We start from the raw sequence: 16,462 nt of genomic DNA on the forward strand, positions 1-16,462 counted from the left end.
TATAGGAGAACTACCTCTATTATCAGGGCTTCTTCTGAATCTAAACAGCAGAACTTCCCAGTCCTGAATCTTGTCTCTTATTTCAGAAGCTTTTGCTGAACTTTTGAGGAACTGAGCTGGACTTTGGAATGCACAATGCATGATCACTTATTTTGCTGACAACTCTGCAATGTACTCAACAACAGCCCCTTTGTCCTGGCGGTAAGAAATTTGACTTATTAATCATACGTATTTCAAAACTACTAATTACTGCTTCCTAAAAAAACATGATCTCTAGCTGGTGGTCTGATAGCTCATGCGGCTAAGCGTTGTATTCCCAACCAAAAGAGGTCAGAAGTTCAAGCTTAAATGTTGTTTAAATTCTCAATCTGGTTTATGGTAATTTTGCCAGTGTGTAGCATACAGAAGTCAGGTATTTTCTTCCTTATTAATGAAAACTGTTTCACTCTCTCCGCACCACAGTTCTCAATGTCACATTGTCCCCAACTGCTGATTATTTATCAGGTTAACACATTTAATACCTAATATGCTGTATTATCAGCAAAGTAATTGATGTGTATTTTAATATATCATTTGCACTTTTTTAGAAAGCTTGTATTTATATAGGATTGCATCGTCAGTGCCAATGAAATACTCTTAAAAGTGTGATTAATGTTGTGATTTAGCAAACACAACACAGCAAGCTCCCACAAGCAACAATGTGGAAATGACCTAGTTATCTGTCTTTAGTGCTGTACCTTGGCCAGCACACTGGGGAAAACTCCTCTGCTCTTCTTTGAATTAGTGCATCACATCTACCCACAGGCAATATTCAAAAACAGCACCTGTGACAGTGCAGCACTCCCTCAGTGTTACACTGCAGTGTTAGCCTTGAGTCTTCTGCTCAAGCCCTGGAGTGAGATTTGAATCCACAACCATTTGATGGCGAGATAAGATTGAGCCACGGCCACTAGAATTTAACCAACATTAACGACTGGAGAAATCCTGGCATAGCTAAGAGTGAAATGATCCAAAATGCTTTACAATGGACCTGCATGAGTTGATAAAAATTGTGGTTAGAGGCAAGGGCAGCTACAGAAATCACAGGCCAGAGTGCTGCTCCTGGCCTTGGTCCCCAGATCCCTACTAGAACACATTGGCCCTGATCTTCAACCCTCGCACATGACTTGAATCTTAACCCCAGCAAGTGGCCCCAAGCCCGGGCGACATAATAAGTCCAACCCTCGACCTCAGCATTCAGCTCTGAACCTTGACTCTGAACCCCAGCAAAGTGGCCCTGACCCTCTACTCAGCAAAGTGGCCCTGACCCTCAGCCCAGCATCGTGGCCCTGACCTTCGATCCCAAAACCATACTGAAGGTGTTGGTTCTAAGGAGGTTTGAAGGTTTGATGTTCAATAAATTTTCTCTCCAAACAGAAAGCAACTAGATCAGCGGTCACATGACTATGGCAAGGGAACAGAACACAACTGCATTTCTCCAAAGAAATGTCATCATTAGAATTTTCATGATTTCTGTTTCAAACTTTCCCTGGATTGCTTAGTTTCTATTCTTCCATTCTGACATTGTCCTTGTGAACTCTATTTCTGACCTGCCATAATTGTGCTACCACCTCCTTTCACCCTACCATGTGTGGCCATGCTTTCAGTCATCTTGACTCCTACACTTCAGTGTCCTTTAGGGAGGAAAGTCTGCAGTTCTTACCCGGTCTGACCCACATGTGATGCCATATCCACAGCAATGTGGTTGACTCTTAGGTGCCCCCTGAAGTAGCTTAGCATGGCACTCAGTCAGAGCAATTTGGGATGGCAACAAATGCTGGCCTTACCACAGCCCATGAAAGAATAAAGAAAGAAAAAACCTTTGGGATTCATTCCCAAAACCTGTCTGTGTGTGCTTTTCTTTAACAATCACCTTTAAAACTTAACATATTTTGGTCACCCTTCTTTGGCTGAGCTGGGCCTTGCTGGGCTCAGCATCTAATCATTTCTAATTATAATTCTGAAAAGTATATTGGGGTGTTTTGTTATTTGACTATGGGGCGTTGCATCTGAACATTTGGAATCCACTCTGTGTTGGATTAGGCAGATGGCTGTGAAGAGTCAGGTATCTTACTGCTGGGAGATCATAAGGAGCCAAAGTAGTCTTTTTTCAAAGCTGACTGAATCCTTTCTGCCATTCAATGAGATTATGGCTGATTTGATACTCCTCCATTTTTCTGCCATAACTTTTGATGCTTTTACTAATTATAAGACTGTGAATCTCACCCTTGAATATACTTAATGCCACACCCTCCACAGCCCTCGAGTAAAGGATTTCACACGTTAACTAACTTCTGCGAGAAGAAATTCCTCCTCACCTTGGTCTTAAATGTGCAATTCCTTATTCTGATATTCTGCCCTTTGGTCTTAGACTCTCCCACCAGCGGAAGCATCTACTCTGTCAAGTCTCCTAAGAATCCTATATGCTTCAATTAAGTTATCTCTTATTCTTTTAAACTGTCATGAGTATAGAGCCAAACTACTCAACATCTCCTCATAAGACAATCCCTCCATACACAGAATAAACTGTGTGAACCTTCGCTGGACTACCTCCAATGACAGTTGATGAGGGGATCAAAGCAATTCTTGGTACTGTTTGCTCTGGCTAGTGCCTTGTACAGTTTTAGCAAGCTTTCCCATTTTTTTACTCCATTCCCTTTGAAATATGGAATTGTAGAATCCCCACAGTATTGAAGCAGGCTATTCATCCCAACAAGTCCATACTGACTCTCTGAAAAGCATCCCACCCAGACTCAACACCCCCTACCCTATCACCCTGCATTTCTCATGGCTAATCCATCTAACCTACCCATCCCTGGACTCTGCAGGCAATTTAGCATGGCCAATCCACCTAACACGCACATCTTTAGATTGTGGGAGAAAACTGGAGCACCCAGAGGGAAGTCATGCAGACATGGGGACACCATGCAAACTCCACACAAACAGTCACCTGAGGCTAGAATTGGACACAGGTCCCTAAATGCTGTGGAGCAGCAGTGCTAACCGCTGAGCCACCATGCTACCCATCTTCTATTAGCTAACAAATCATCTATCCATGCTCGAGAATTGGCTAACTCATTATAACTAATGCAACAATGGCAGAAATCAGCAAACTTAGCACAAAGGAAACAGCAGCTAACTTAACAATATATTACTGCAGTAACCTTTGAACTCTTGTAGCTGAGAGGTTGACTTACCCAGGTAGTTCCTGCTGTTGTCTGTAACTTTAATGTTAGTGGCTCCTGCTGGGATCACAGTTACATTATTGTAACCAAAGTAACCTGAGATTAGTTGGAAAAAATTACAGTCATTACCAATTACCAGGAGTTTGACTTAGATTTTAAAACATTAAAAACAAATATTAAATATACATTTACAGAACTGTGTAGAACATTTAAAGTTTAAAAAGTGACATTTCTATTGGGGTGATCATAGAATATTATCAAAAAATCTAGAATATAATTACAGAGTACCATGTAGAAGTTTATAATGAAGAAATTTGGGCGGCACGGTGGCTCAGTGGTTCGCACTGCAGCCTCACAGCTCCAGGGACGTGGGTTCGATTCCAGCCTTGGGCGACTGTCTGTGTGGAGTTTCTCCCTGTGTCTGCGTGGGTTTCCTCCGGGTGCTCCGGTTTCCTCCCACAGTCCAAAGATGTGCAAGCCGGCTGGATTGGCCATGCTAAATTGCCCATAGTGTTCAGGGGTGTGTGGATTAGGTGAAGGGGTCTGGGTGGGATGCTTCAAGGGGCGATGTGGACTTGTTGGGCCGAATGGTTTGTTTCCACACCGTAGGGAATCTAATCGAATCTAAAGAGGCTTTTCAGCCCATCCTATCTGTGATGGCCCGTTGCAATGGGAGCCAAAACTAAAAGTGCTATATAATATGAGAAAGTGTGAAATTGACTTTTTTGGCAAATCAAGTATATGATTTAATTGGTAAGAGATTGCAGAGCTCAGATGTCCAAATGCACATATCACACAAGATCGGTCCGCAGATACAGCCAGTGTTGGAAAAGCTAATAGAATGTTATCTTTCATTGTGAGGGGAAGTGAATGAAAAAGCATGGAAATGATGGTTGACTTAAATTTGGCATTTATGAGACCACATCTAGAATACTGTGTACAGTATGTTAAGAAAGGATGCATATTAGTTTTTTAAAAAATTTACGCATGGGACATAGGCGTCACTGGCTGGTTAGCATTTGCTTGTTCCTTGTTGCCCTCAAGCTGCTTTCTTGAACCACTGCAGTCCTCTTGCAGTTGACCCACAATGGCATTAGCGAGGGAATTCCAGTGACAGTGAAGTAACAGCAATATGTTTCCAAGTCAGGATGATGAGTGGCTTGGAAGTGAACTTGAAGGTGGTGGTGTTCCCATTCATCTGCTGGCCTCTCCTTCTAGATGGAAGTGATCATGGGTTTGAAAGGTGCTATCTAAGGATCTTTGTGAATTTCAGCACTGCTGCTACTGAGAGTCTGTGCTGGAGGGAATGGATGCTTGTGGATGTTGTGCTAATCATGTGGGCTGCTTCGTCCTGGATGATGTCAAGCTTTCTGAGTGTTGTTGGAGCTGCACTCATCCAGGCAATTAGGGAGTATTCAGACACGTTCCTGATTTGTGCCTTGTAGATGACGGGCTTCAGAAGGGAGTCAGGAGATAAGTTAGTCACCACTGTACTCCTAGTGTATGACCTGTTCTTGTAACCACTGTCTTTATGTAACAAGTCCAGTTAAGTTTCCAGTCAATGGTGACCACAAGGATGTTGATAGTGAGGTCTCAATGATGATAACACCATTGAATGTCAAGGGACGGTGGTCAGATTGTCACTTATTGGAGATGATCATTGGTTGGCATTTGTGAGACACAGATGTGACTTGACACTTTTCATCCCAAGGCTAGATATTGTCTAGATCTTGTTGCATTTGAACATGGACTGCTTAAGTTTCTGAGGAGTCACAAATGGTGCTGAACACTGTGCAATTATCAGCAAATATTCCCTTATAGTGGAGGGAAGGTCATTAATGAAGCAATGTGGTAACGATGAGGTCAAGTATGATTTTCTCTCCTGTTGGCTCCTTCACCACCTGCTGCAGACCCATTCTAGTAGCCATGTCCTTTAGGACACAATCAGCGTGATCAGTAGCACTGCTGCCAAGCCACTCTTGTTGGTGGACATTAATATCCCTTGTCATCTTCAATGCTTCCTCCAGGTGTTGTTCAACATGGAGGAGTACCGATTCATCAGCTGAGGGAAGATGGTATGCGATAATCAGCAGGTGGTTTCATTGCCCATGTTTAACCTGAAGCCATGAGACTTCATGGGGTCTGGCGTGAATGTTGAGGACTCCTAGAGCAACTCCCTCCCACCTGTATACCACTGTGCCACCCCGTTTGCTGGGTCTGTCCTGGTGGTGGGACATATCCAGGGATGGTGATGGTGGTGTCTGGGACATTGTCTGTAAGGTATGATCCTGTGAGTCCCAGATGTTAGTAAGGAAGACTTTGCAGGGTCGACAGGGCTGTTTCTACCAATTTCTTCCAGTGCTTCGGCAAACGCCAGGTGATATTCAGTATCATTTTTCTGTTGATACTTGATGCAACTGAGTGGCTTGCTAGGCCATTTCAGAAGGCAGTTCAGAGTCAACCACATTGCTGTGGGTCTGGAGTCACATGTAGGCCACACCAGATGGATTTGGCAGATTTCCTTCCCTTAAGGACGTTTGTAGTCTTGTTTAGAGGCTATTTACAAGAATAATACCTGGAACGGGCCTATTGTTAGGTTAGACAGGTCAGATTTCCACCTGCTGGAGTTTTGATGAGTAAAAGCTGACTTGGTTGAAACATATAAGACCCCGAGGGGTCTTGACAAAATGGATATGGAAAGGATGTTTACATTCAGGGGAGAATTTAGAATCTAGGTCATTGTTTCAAATTAAGGAATCACCCATTTAAGAGAGAAATGAGGAGCATTTTCTCTTCAGCAGGGTCATGAGTCTTTGCAGACCTCTTCGTCAAAACGTGGTGAAAGCAGAATCCTTGAATATTTGTAAGGTGTAGAGTATATTCTTGATAAACATGGAGGTGAAAGAATATTAGAGATAGGCAGGTTAAGCAGACCAGCCATTATTTCATTGAAATGTAGAGCAGGTTTGAGGGGCCAATACCTGCACCCAGTTTGTTTGTTAGTGATCTAACGCCCAATCTCTCCCTGTTGCCCTACATATTCTCTGCAGCTGACATTTATCCAGTTTTGCTTTATGAGATCTCTGCCTCAGTCATTCTCTGCAGCAAAACACCAAATGTTGCACTCTGCCATGAGATCTTCATCCACTATCAGAACTGGTTAATAATAATTGGCCTTTAATCTCAGCCACTCATCTCTGATAACCCTTTCCAGGTCACCTTACTTTCAGATAGTGAAGTGTATCCATTTCTTTTCTCCCAGTCTTTAGGAAATTTCAAATTGTCAGCCCCAACTACTGGAAATTGTCTGTATTTATTTATTCCATCTGATTTTTTCATAATTTAATGTACTATTATTAAATTTTTCTGATAGCCTTCTTCACCCTACTGTAACTAATTCCAGTCTGTCCTCCTTATATCTAAGAAAGCTATCAGGACATTTAATAATCCTCTTGCATTCTATCCTAAACACTCTCCATGCTGTTTACAACTTTTCTATCAAGGGACACACTAAGTGTACATTGTTCGATAGTTTTTATTTCATATTTTTAAAATAATTATACTTTTGATAAGATAATAAAGAGAACTATTTTATAAGTGAAATTTAAAGGTCACAAGAAAATATTGCAGGCAATCATCTCAAGACTGAAGTTGTAAAATACTGGGTGACGAATTCTTAAATTGTGTAGCTCTTAAATAGGTAATTTAAAAGGGGCCAAAGATTATAAAACCATGAGATTAAAGAGCAGAATTAGGCCATTCGGCCAAGTGAGTCTGCTCCATCATTTGATCATGGCTCATATGTTTCTCAACCTCATTCCCATGCCTTCTCTCTATAATCCTTACACAAGAGGGGACTACTTTTAGGTAATTTGATGTTATTATTTATTGAAAGTTTGGTGATCTGGAAAGGTTTATCAGAGATGACTGACTGAGATTAATAATCATTATCATGATCAGTTCTGATAATCAATGAAAATCTGGAGACAGAGTTGACTGGAAACGCAACAGGTCAGTCAGCAGCTGTCAAGAGAAAAGATTCTAAAATGCAGGTTGCATGACTTAAAGTTTAATGCAAAAATCCAATTTTATACTCGCTGTGGCACAGTGCTGTTACTACGGACTACCATGGCTGATGGCAATTCCAGTTCATGTTTTAGTCAAGACACAAGGCATTCACCCATCGAGAATGTCAGGGCAATCACCAGAGGAGGGGAATGCTGAACGGTAAACTCTCCGGACCAGGATGCACGAGTCGTTCCGTCCTCCGCAAACACCGCAGACGTCAGCTCTGGCCTTTGAGCCGAGGATGCTGTCACAACCTACTTTCTGAAAAGTGAGAGAAAATGGAAACAAAAACATAGATTCCCAGTGATTCGATGTGGTTCCAGTCAGCCGGCAGTGAAAGAATCTTACATGAAAGGTGATACACTTGAGAGGGATGTGTAAATGCCTCAGTTACTCTGAAGGGCCTGTATCGCATTTTATGCACAAGGTTCATTTGTAGGGAACAGGTTACCCCCTCATCCACCTCAACGGAAAGGTTCCTGTTTATGTTTCACATAGTGGTCAATATTGTTTGAAGAGTGCAAAAATGCAGATGTAAAGGCCAATTATGAAATTTCAGCAGGAAGATATGCTTACGGGATTACAAAGGGAGAAAATTAGATTCAACGTGTTGTTCCCCTGATTTTACCCTGTTTCCAGTCTGTCTCCACTACGCCATTAAAAGCATTCTTGGTTTTTGGACTATCCCCACTCAAAGGGCTCCAGATTCAATCGAGTTTAAAAACTGAAAGAACTGCGGATGCTGTAAATCACGAACAAAAGCAGAAATTGCTGGAAAAGCTCAGCAAGTCTGGCAGCATCTGTGGAGAAAAAAAATCAGAGTTAACGTTTCGGTCCATTAAGGAAGGGTCCAGTTCCGAGAAAGGGTCACCAGACCCGAAACGTTAACTCTGATTTTTTTTCTTCACAGATGCTGCCAGACCTGCTGAGCTTTTCCAGCAATTTCTGTTTTTGTTCTCAATCTCGATTCAGATTGACTAAACCGGAAATCCGAAGCCTTAATCTGAGCAAGGTCAAGTCACAGAACCAACTCGCTTTTCCACAGAGTTAGCTGTTCTCAGCAAAGGAAAAGGACCAGAAATCAGTGCATAGGAACCATCCCAGCTCCCTAGTAGCTGTTAAGGCAGTCATGGTGAGGACAGTATATGCTTTAGCTGTGTTGCCTTGATGGTTGAATTACTTGTGGTGACTCACAGCCTCGACTTGTACTACCACGCTGCACACAATGCACAATACACAATACAGAAGGGATGTAAAACACTACCTTAATCAATGTCCCTTTTAAGTCTTTCTCCACCTTGTTTATTTCAAGACATGGTTTTTATTTGGGCTTGGACACACATCCTCTTAAAGGGGACATGCTATCTTAGGTACCAACCCCAGGTTACTGCATGGCTCCAAAAACACACAGCTTACATTGAACATAAGGATTCCAAATTTTTAGGTAAAGGCTTGGGGATGGGAAAGAGGAACATTGATTATCAGTCTCTTAAAAAGGTTTTGAGTTAAGATGTTTCAATCTTTGATCACAGGCAGCAAAATTACTTCAGCGGCCAGTAAAGTGTTTACGCATCCTGTTTCCTTCAAGCGTTTTTGAAGCGTTATTTTGCTGGGGGCTTTCCACATAAGTCAGAATCAATCTCTGAAAACATTACCATGCTGTTAGTTGCTGCAGAAGGTTACATGGCAGGATAGACAGGAATGACGTGTTGTATTATTTGCATGAATTCCAGCCAGGGAGGCCTGTACCTTTAAGTCAGCTACATGACCTTACAACATGGGACATTACAGTGCAAAGACGGCCCAACTTGTCTCCAGTCACTCTCTCTGTGTAATGAACATGACAGTCAGCCATGTGCAAGTAATGTACTGTAACATCAAAATCAGTGAATTCAGATTAGGCTATGGAAGGGTAAAGCCACGGAAGGGTTCAGGCAATAAAATAGGAATTTTAAGCTGGAAATGTCAGCAAACTAGGAAACAAAATAAGGCAGTGAGTACAGGGTGAATTAATGTGATGTTTTAGCGAATAGGATGTGTGTAAGTCAGTGATAATGTAGCTGTGTAAATAGACAGCGTTGTTAATAAACCTCAAGACATATGTCTCAACAAGGATCTGACTCTTTGCTGTATAATGAGATAACACAGTGTGGAGCTGGAGGAACACAGCAGGTCAGGCAGCATTTCTGCCCCATTTCTGAAGAAGGGTCCCAACCTGAAATGACAGCATTGTGTTACCTCTGACTCCAGCATTGGCAGTTCTTACCATCTCTTTGCTGTAAAACCTTGCAAGCTCAAGTACAGAGACCACAAAGTGCATCATCGGTACTGGCACTTTTAAATGGCAATGATCACATGTGTTGTGAATGGCAGTGTAATGTGCACTGTTCCTGTAATCTCAAGCAGCCTTCACTGCTGATGCTCCACTGACAATGATGTAACCTGTCTGGTCTCAGTCTGCTTCGCAGCTGTTCACTCAACATGCTTGCTATGCCAGTTTTCTGTTTAAGTTATTTTCTGGAGAATTGCTTACCAGACACTGCCCATTAATGCACATATCCGATGAGTCAGGTCTGCACTTTGTCCCATCTAGAACACGACCAAACATGTAGTAGAAATTCTTCCCTTTGGCAAGGCAGTTGAGGTCACATTGATTAGGAGCTGTTAAACAGAAGAAGAAGAGAACACAGTTCAGGGTTCACGCTCACATAAATCTCTGTAACTACAGCAGTGTGCTAAACCAAGCTCAGGAAAATCCCCCGTTCAACAGACAGATCAATGACCCACACGAAGTAACGATTATTCCATGATATTTTTTGAGTTTTGGAACTGAGATAGTTAAAACCAATTGATCAAACATTGCTGGGGACCACTCTTCAGTTTTGTGTGTCTCTGCTACTAGTTTAAGGTCATAAGGAAACAGAGTAGGAGAATCGGACCTAAGCAGAGTTCAAAATTCATTATGAGAGATGGAATGCTTGAGAGATGAGCTGTGCTTATCTTTTGCGTTTGTTATGCTCTTCTCACAGGGTCAGAATCCCTCTGGTCATTGCATGTTACAACATCGTAAATGTGTCTGTAAGAAGATTTCCTGTGCTGCAGATTTCTGGCAAAATTGTAAACGTGTTCTTTTCTAATGAGTTTACAATCTTGCTAGAGATAATGGCTAGAGGAAAACTTCACTGGTGCACTTATGATCTATCTGAGGAGTGTGTTGTTGCCCCTAGTGACCCAGCTGTTACTTAGTAAGTGAAAGGTACACAGTCACTAGGCCCAGTTATTCTGTGAGTTTCTTCATTTCTCTGAAAACTCCATGCAACAATTTAAGATTTTAATCCATGACTGTTAGGAGGATTGGGACTTTCTAACCAATATATGTACCGATACATATAGTCATCACTTTTGCATTAGATTAGGTGTACAACAGTTACACCATTATTAGTTGTGCAAGAGTGTGGGAACAGGAGTAGCCATTCAACCATTCAAGTCTATTTTGCCTTTGAATTATATCAGAGTTGATCTATATCTTGTATTTTGGTTCCATGTCCATCAATACCCTGAGCAAAAGCCTATCATTTCTCAGGTTTAAAATGGTTAATGAGCTAAGATCTGCTTTTGCAAGTTAGAATTCCACACTTTTTCTATCCTTTACATGAAGATATGCCCTTTTCAACTTACCTCTAGAACTCCAGTTTCAGTTTTCATTAATATCTCCCAGTTTTAAGGCCATGTTCCCTTGATCTAGACAACCATGAAGAAATTATTCTCCCTATCTACCCTCTCAATTAATTCCAAGATCCCAAACTCCTTAGTCAATCATGCTTAACTTCTTACATCCTGGAGAATAAAAGTTGAATTTATGCAATCACTCTGTTTAATTAACCATTGGAATCCTCGTAACAATTTACTGAATGTGCATTGCATTCCTTCCAAGGCCATTCAATCCTTCCAAAGACTTTATCATTGTTATTCATATAAAGGTGAAGTCCCCGTAGCCCTCACAGATCGTAGGAGTGCTTTCCCATTAGTGACAGAAGCGATTGGTTAATCTGAGGGTCCCCGTGCCTCAGGCAAGGGGAAAGGTTAACAAGGTGGAACCTACCTGGCAACCTCAGGTGACACAGGAATTGATTCCATACTGCTGGCATCACAAACCAGCTGTCCAGTCAACTGAGCTAACGGATTCAAAGATAGAACATAGAACATAGAACATTACAGCACAGAACAGGCCCTTCGGCCTTCGATGTTGTGCCGACCTGTCATACTGATCTGAAGCCCATCTAACCTACACTATTCCATGTACGTCCATATGCTTGTCCAATGACGACTTAAATGTACCTAAAGTTGGCGAATTTACTACCGTTGCAGGCAAAGCGTTCCATTCCCTTACTACTCTCTGAGTAAAGAAACTACCTCTGACATCTGTCCTATATCTTTCACCCCTCAATTTAAAGCTATGCCCCCTCATGCTCGCCGTCACCATCCTAGGAAAAAGGCTCTCCCTATCCACCCTATCTAATCCTCTGATTATTTTATATGTTTCTATTAAGTCACCTCTCAACCTTCTTCTCTCTAATGAAAACAGCCTCAAGTCCCTCAGCCTTTCCTCATAAGACCTTCCCTCCATACCAGGCAACATCCTAGTAAATCTCCTCTGCACCCTTTCCAAAGCTTCCACATCCTTCTTGTAATGCGGTGACCAGAACTGTACACAATACTCCAAGTGCGGCCACACCAGAGTTTTGTATAGCTTCACCATAACCTCTTGGTTCCGGAACTCGATCCCTCTATTAATAAAAGCTAAAACACTGTATGCCTTCTTAACAGCCCTGTCAACCTGGGTGGCAACTTTCAAGGATCTGTGTACACGGACACCGAGATCTCTCTGCTCATCTACACTGCTAATAATCTTACCATTAGCCCTGTACTTTGCCTTCTGGTTACTCCTACCAAAGTGCATCACCTCACACTTGTTTGCATTAAACTCCATTCGCCACCTCTCAGCCCAGCTCTGCAGCTTATCTATGTCTCTCTGCAACCTACAGCATCCCTCGTCACTATCCACAACTTCACCGACCTTAGTGTCGGCTGCAAATTTACTAATCCATCCTTCTACGCCCTCATCCAGGTCATTTATAAAAATGACAAACAGCAGTGGACCCAACACCGACCCTTGCGGTACACCACTAGTAACTGGTCTCCAGGATGAACATTTCCCATCAACTATCACCTTCTATCTTCTTTCAGCAAGCCAATTTCCGATCCAAACTGCTACATCTCCCACAATTCCATTCCTCCGCATTTTGTGCAATAGCCTATTGTGGGGAACCTTATCAAACGCCTTGCTGAAATCCATATACACCACATCAACCGTTTTACTCTCATCTACCTGTTTGGTCACCTTCTCAAAGAACTCAATAAGGTTTGTGAGGCACGACCTTCCCTTCACAAAACCGTGCGGACTGTCCCTAATCAATTTATTCTTTTCTAGATGATTATAAATCCTATCCCTTATAACCTTTTCCAACACTTTACCAACCGCTGAGATAAGGCTCACTGGTCTATAATTACCAGGGTTGTCTCTACTTCCCTTCTTGAACAGGGGAACCACATTTGCTATCCTCCAGTCATCTGGCACTATTCCTGTAGACAATGATGAGTTAAAGATCAATGCCAAAGGCTCGGCAATCTCCTCCCTGGCTTCCCAGAGGATCCGAGGATAAATCCCATCCGGCCCAGGGGACTTATCTATCTTCACCCTCTGTAGGATTTCTAATATCTCTTCCTTATGAACCTCAATCCCACCTAGTCTAGTAGCCTGTATCTCAGTATTCTCCTTGACAACATTGTCATTTTCTAGAGTGAATACTGTTGAAAAATATTCATTTCGCGCTTCCCCTAGCTCATTTGACTCCCCACACAACTTACCACTACTATCCTTGATTGGGCCTAATCTTACTTTCGTCATTCTTTTATTCCTTAAATACCTATAGAAAGCCTTAGGGTTTACCCTGATCCTATCCGCCAACAACTTCTCCTCCTGGCTCTTCTGAGCTCTCTCTTTAGGCCTCCTGGCTCTTCTGAGCTCTCTCTTTAGATTGCTGAACAGGAGCTAAGTCAATAATAAGTGTACATTAGATTAGATGTACAAGGTTTTGATTAAAATCAAAGAGCCCCATTACCACAATAGCATCTAATAAGACCCCATTTGAGAAGCAGAATATTATGGAGATTTACTAATTCTCTTAGACAAGATGAATTGATTCAGGGTCTGTTGAATTACTTGCCAGGTTCACATGATGTGAATCTCAGTGATTCCACTGTGCTGTAGCTGGTGAAAATGTTCTGTACTTACCCCCATAGAATGGTAGCCACTGGTGGTTCATCAAATTGCCCTGGATTGGCTTGTTGTTGTAGAGTGAACATTGCATCTTTCGGAAATCAACAGATCCTGGAGGACAGTCCTGTGAGAATTGTCAAATTACTGTTTTGATTATTTAGAACTGGAACGTGGACATACAGCCACACAATAAAAACAGCTCGTGTTTTATGCAGGAAACTAGCCCACAGCCACTCACAGAGGCACAATCAAAAACCCAAACTGATCTTGAACCATTGAGGGATATATGACGAAGCGTGACCAAATGCATGGTTGAAGAGATTGATATTAAGGATATGATGTGGAGGTGCTGGTGTTGGACTGGAGTCGATAAAGTTAGAGTCACATGACACTAGGTTATAGTCCAACAGGTTTACTTGAAATCACAAGCTTTTGGAGAACATCATTTGTTTCTTGCCCTGCCTCAACACCATTCCCTCTGGCCCTGGAAGACTAACTCCTCTTTTTCTTCATTTACTCATTCACAGGATGTGGGCATCGCTGGCTAGGCCAGCATTTAATGCCCATCTCTAATTGCCCAGACAGCAGTTAAATGGCAACCACATTACTGTGGGTCTGTGGTCACATGCAGGCCAGAGCAGATAAGGATGGCTCTTTTCTTCCTTAAAGGGCATTAGTGAACCACATGCGTTTTTCGAACAATCGGCACTGGATTCATGGTCATCATTAGACTCCTAACTTCAGATTTTTATTGACCTAAAATTTGAACCTGGGTCCCCAGAACATTACCTGGGTCTCTGGATTAATAGTCCAGCAATAACACTACTAGGCCTTCACCTCCCTCTCTGTCATCCATTTTGTTTTGTCTTCTACCCTGTCACAGTCTTTCATCCTGTCCTTATCCCATTCACCTCCTGCTTATAAAGTGATGCTTATAAAGGGCGGCACGGTGGCTCAGTGGTTAGCACTGCAGCCTCACAGTGCTAGAGACCTGGCTTCAATTCCAGCCTTAGGCAGCTGTCTGTGTGGTGTCTGCACATTCTCCCTGAGTCTGCGTGGGTTTCCTCCGGGTGCTCCAGTTTCCTCCCACAGTCCAAAGATGTGCAGGTTAGGTGGATTGGCCATGCTAAATTTCCCGTAGTGTTCAGGGGTGTGTGGGTTTTAGGAGGATGGGCCTGGGTGGGATGCTTCAAGGGGCAGTGTGGACTTGTTGGGCCAAGGGGCCTGTTTCCACACTGTAGGGAATCTAAACTATAATCTATGACCAAACAAGGATGATGAAAGACCTTTTGCACACAGTGTGATGTTAGGGTATGGGCTGCTCTGCCTAGAAATGTGGTGGAGGCAGGCTCAGCTGAGGCACTGGATGACTTTATTTGTGCAGGAATATGGGAGGAGGCAGGAGGTTGTCACTGGATAATAGAACTGGCACAAGCACAAGAGGGCCAAATGGTCTTCTTTTGCACTACAACCACTCTGAGATTTTGTGATAACCTACTGTACCGCCAACTGTGAAAGATCACTGTCCTGAAATGTTGACTGTGTCTCTCCCCACAGATGATGCCAGCACTTTGAGATGTGCAGGCACTTTCAGTTCCTATTTCAACATGGATGGTTATTGAAGGATGTTTCTGGGATATCAAAGGGTGAATTCAGAGAGGGATGTAAACAGGAAGATGGGAATTTTAAGCTTGTAAAGTTAACAGACTGGAAAACAATATAGGGCAATGGTGAAATTGTAAAAGAATGGGACTTAGTGCAGCCTCGAATAAAAACAGTAGAGTCTTCGATAAGCGAAAGGTTCCAGACAGTTAAAGCTAGAACAGTAATGGAATTATTGAGAGTGAGGGTGGCAAAGATATTGGTGAGGGCTTTAGCAGTTAGGCTGGGATAGAGTTGGAGGTAGAATATGTTACTGGGTTTGATGGATGTTGGATAACTACAGTAAATCAGGTGGTGTCCTTTTGAAAAGTGTGAGGAGCATTCAGTACTGCAAAGGTTCCATATGAAGCATACTCACCAGAACATTACACACTTTGTATTGCCTCTGATCCCCTGGGCAATCCTCTGTGTTCAAGTACCTGCCAATGCAAAAAACAAACAAACTGAGGACCTTATCAATATCTCAACATGATTAATGCAAAACTGCATCTCAGATGAGGAAAGTAGGGTCGTTAAGTAAAGGGCTATGGTAACTGTAACCCAGAACTGGGCAGTTGAAGCCGTGTCCACCAATGATGAAGTGATTAAAACCAGGGATGCTCAAGAGGCCAAAACTCTGATATCTCAGGGCTGGAGGAGATAACTAAAATAGGGAAAGGTAAGGCAATGGAGGGATTTAAGAACATGGATGTGAAAGGATGCCCAGAAAAGAAAAATAAATTCAATTGGAGAATAGAGTCCAAATAACTTCCTTATGTCCAATCTGCTTCTGTTAATCCAGAGACAACTTTCTTGAATATTGAAGGTTGAGGGTTGATGTAATTTAAAACGATAAAAGGATTCATTAGGAAACATTCAGAGAAGATATTTTCTGTGTTGGGAGAATCCAGAACAATGGGGCGCAATCTCAGGATCTGAGGAAGGCCTTTGGAGTGAAATCAGGGCATGGTTTGATACAGAGAGTATGTGGATAAAATACAGAATCCTTTCCCGCAAAACATTGTGGATGCAGACCATATAATGTTTTCTGATGTGACTGCTTGAATTTCCATCTCAAAACAACACAGGCTCCCTCAAACTGTTTTTTTGTTTAACCTATTTTTCTAACCAACTTGTAGGAGATATTATTACACACCTCTGGAGCAGGTGGGACTTGAATCCAAGTCTC

General features: G+C 42.4%; 1 protein-coding gene across 3 annotated transcripts in view; it reads right to left on the minus strand.

Moving 5' to 3' along the window:
* LOC125466046 (ADAMTS-like protein 5) overlaps positions 1–16,462 on the minus strand; it is a 161,269-nt gene that overhangs the window by 21,981 nt on the left and 122,826 nt on the right. For all 3 annotated transcript variants that reach the window (XM_048560158.2, XM_059638526.1, XM_048560157.2), the window contains exons 4-8: positions 15,653–15,713; positions 13,648–13,756; positions 9,826–9,953; positions 7,430–7,553; positions 3,237–3,320 (exon numbers count right to left, since the gene is read on the minus strand). In XM_048560158.2, the coding sequence (XP_048416115.2) occupies positions 3,237–3,320; positions 7,430–7,553; positions 9,826–9,953; positions 13,648–13,756; positions 15,653–15,713 (506 nt within the window). The remainder of the gene's footprint in view (positions 1–3,236; positions 3,321–7,429; positions 7,554–9,825; positions 9,954–13,647; positions 13,757–15,652; positions 15,714–16,462) is intronic.

This window comes from Stegostoma tigrinum, chromosome 30 (genome assembly GCF_030684315.1).
Source record: "Stegostoma tigrinum isolate sSteTig4 chromosome 30, sSteTig4.hap1, whole genome shotgun sequence".
Classification (NCBI taxonomy): Eukaryota; Metazoa; Chordata; class Chondrichthyes; order Orectolobiformes; family Stegostomatidae; genus Stegostoma; species Stegostoma tigrinum.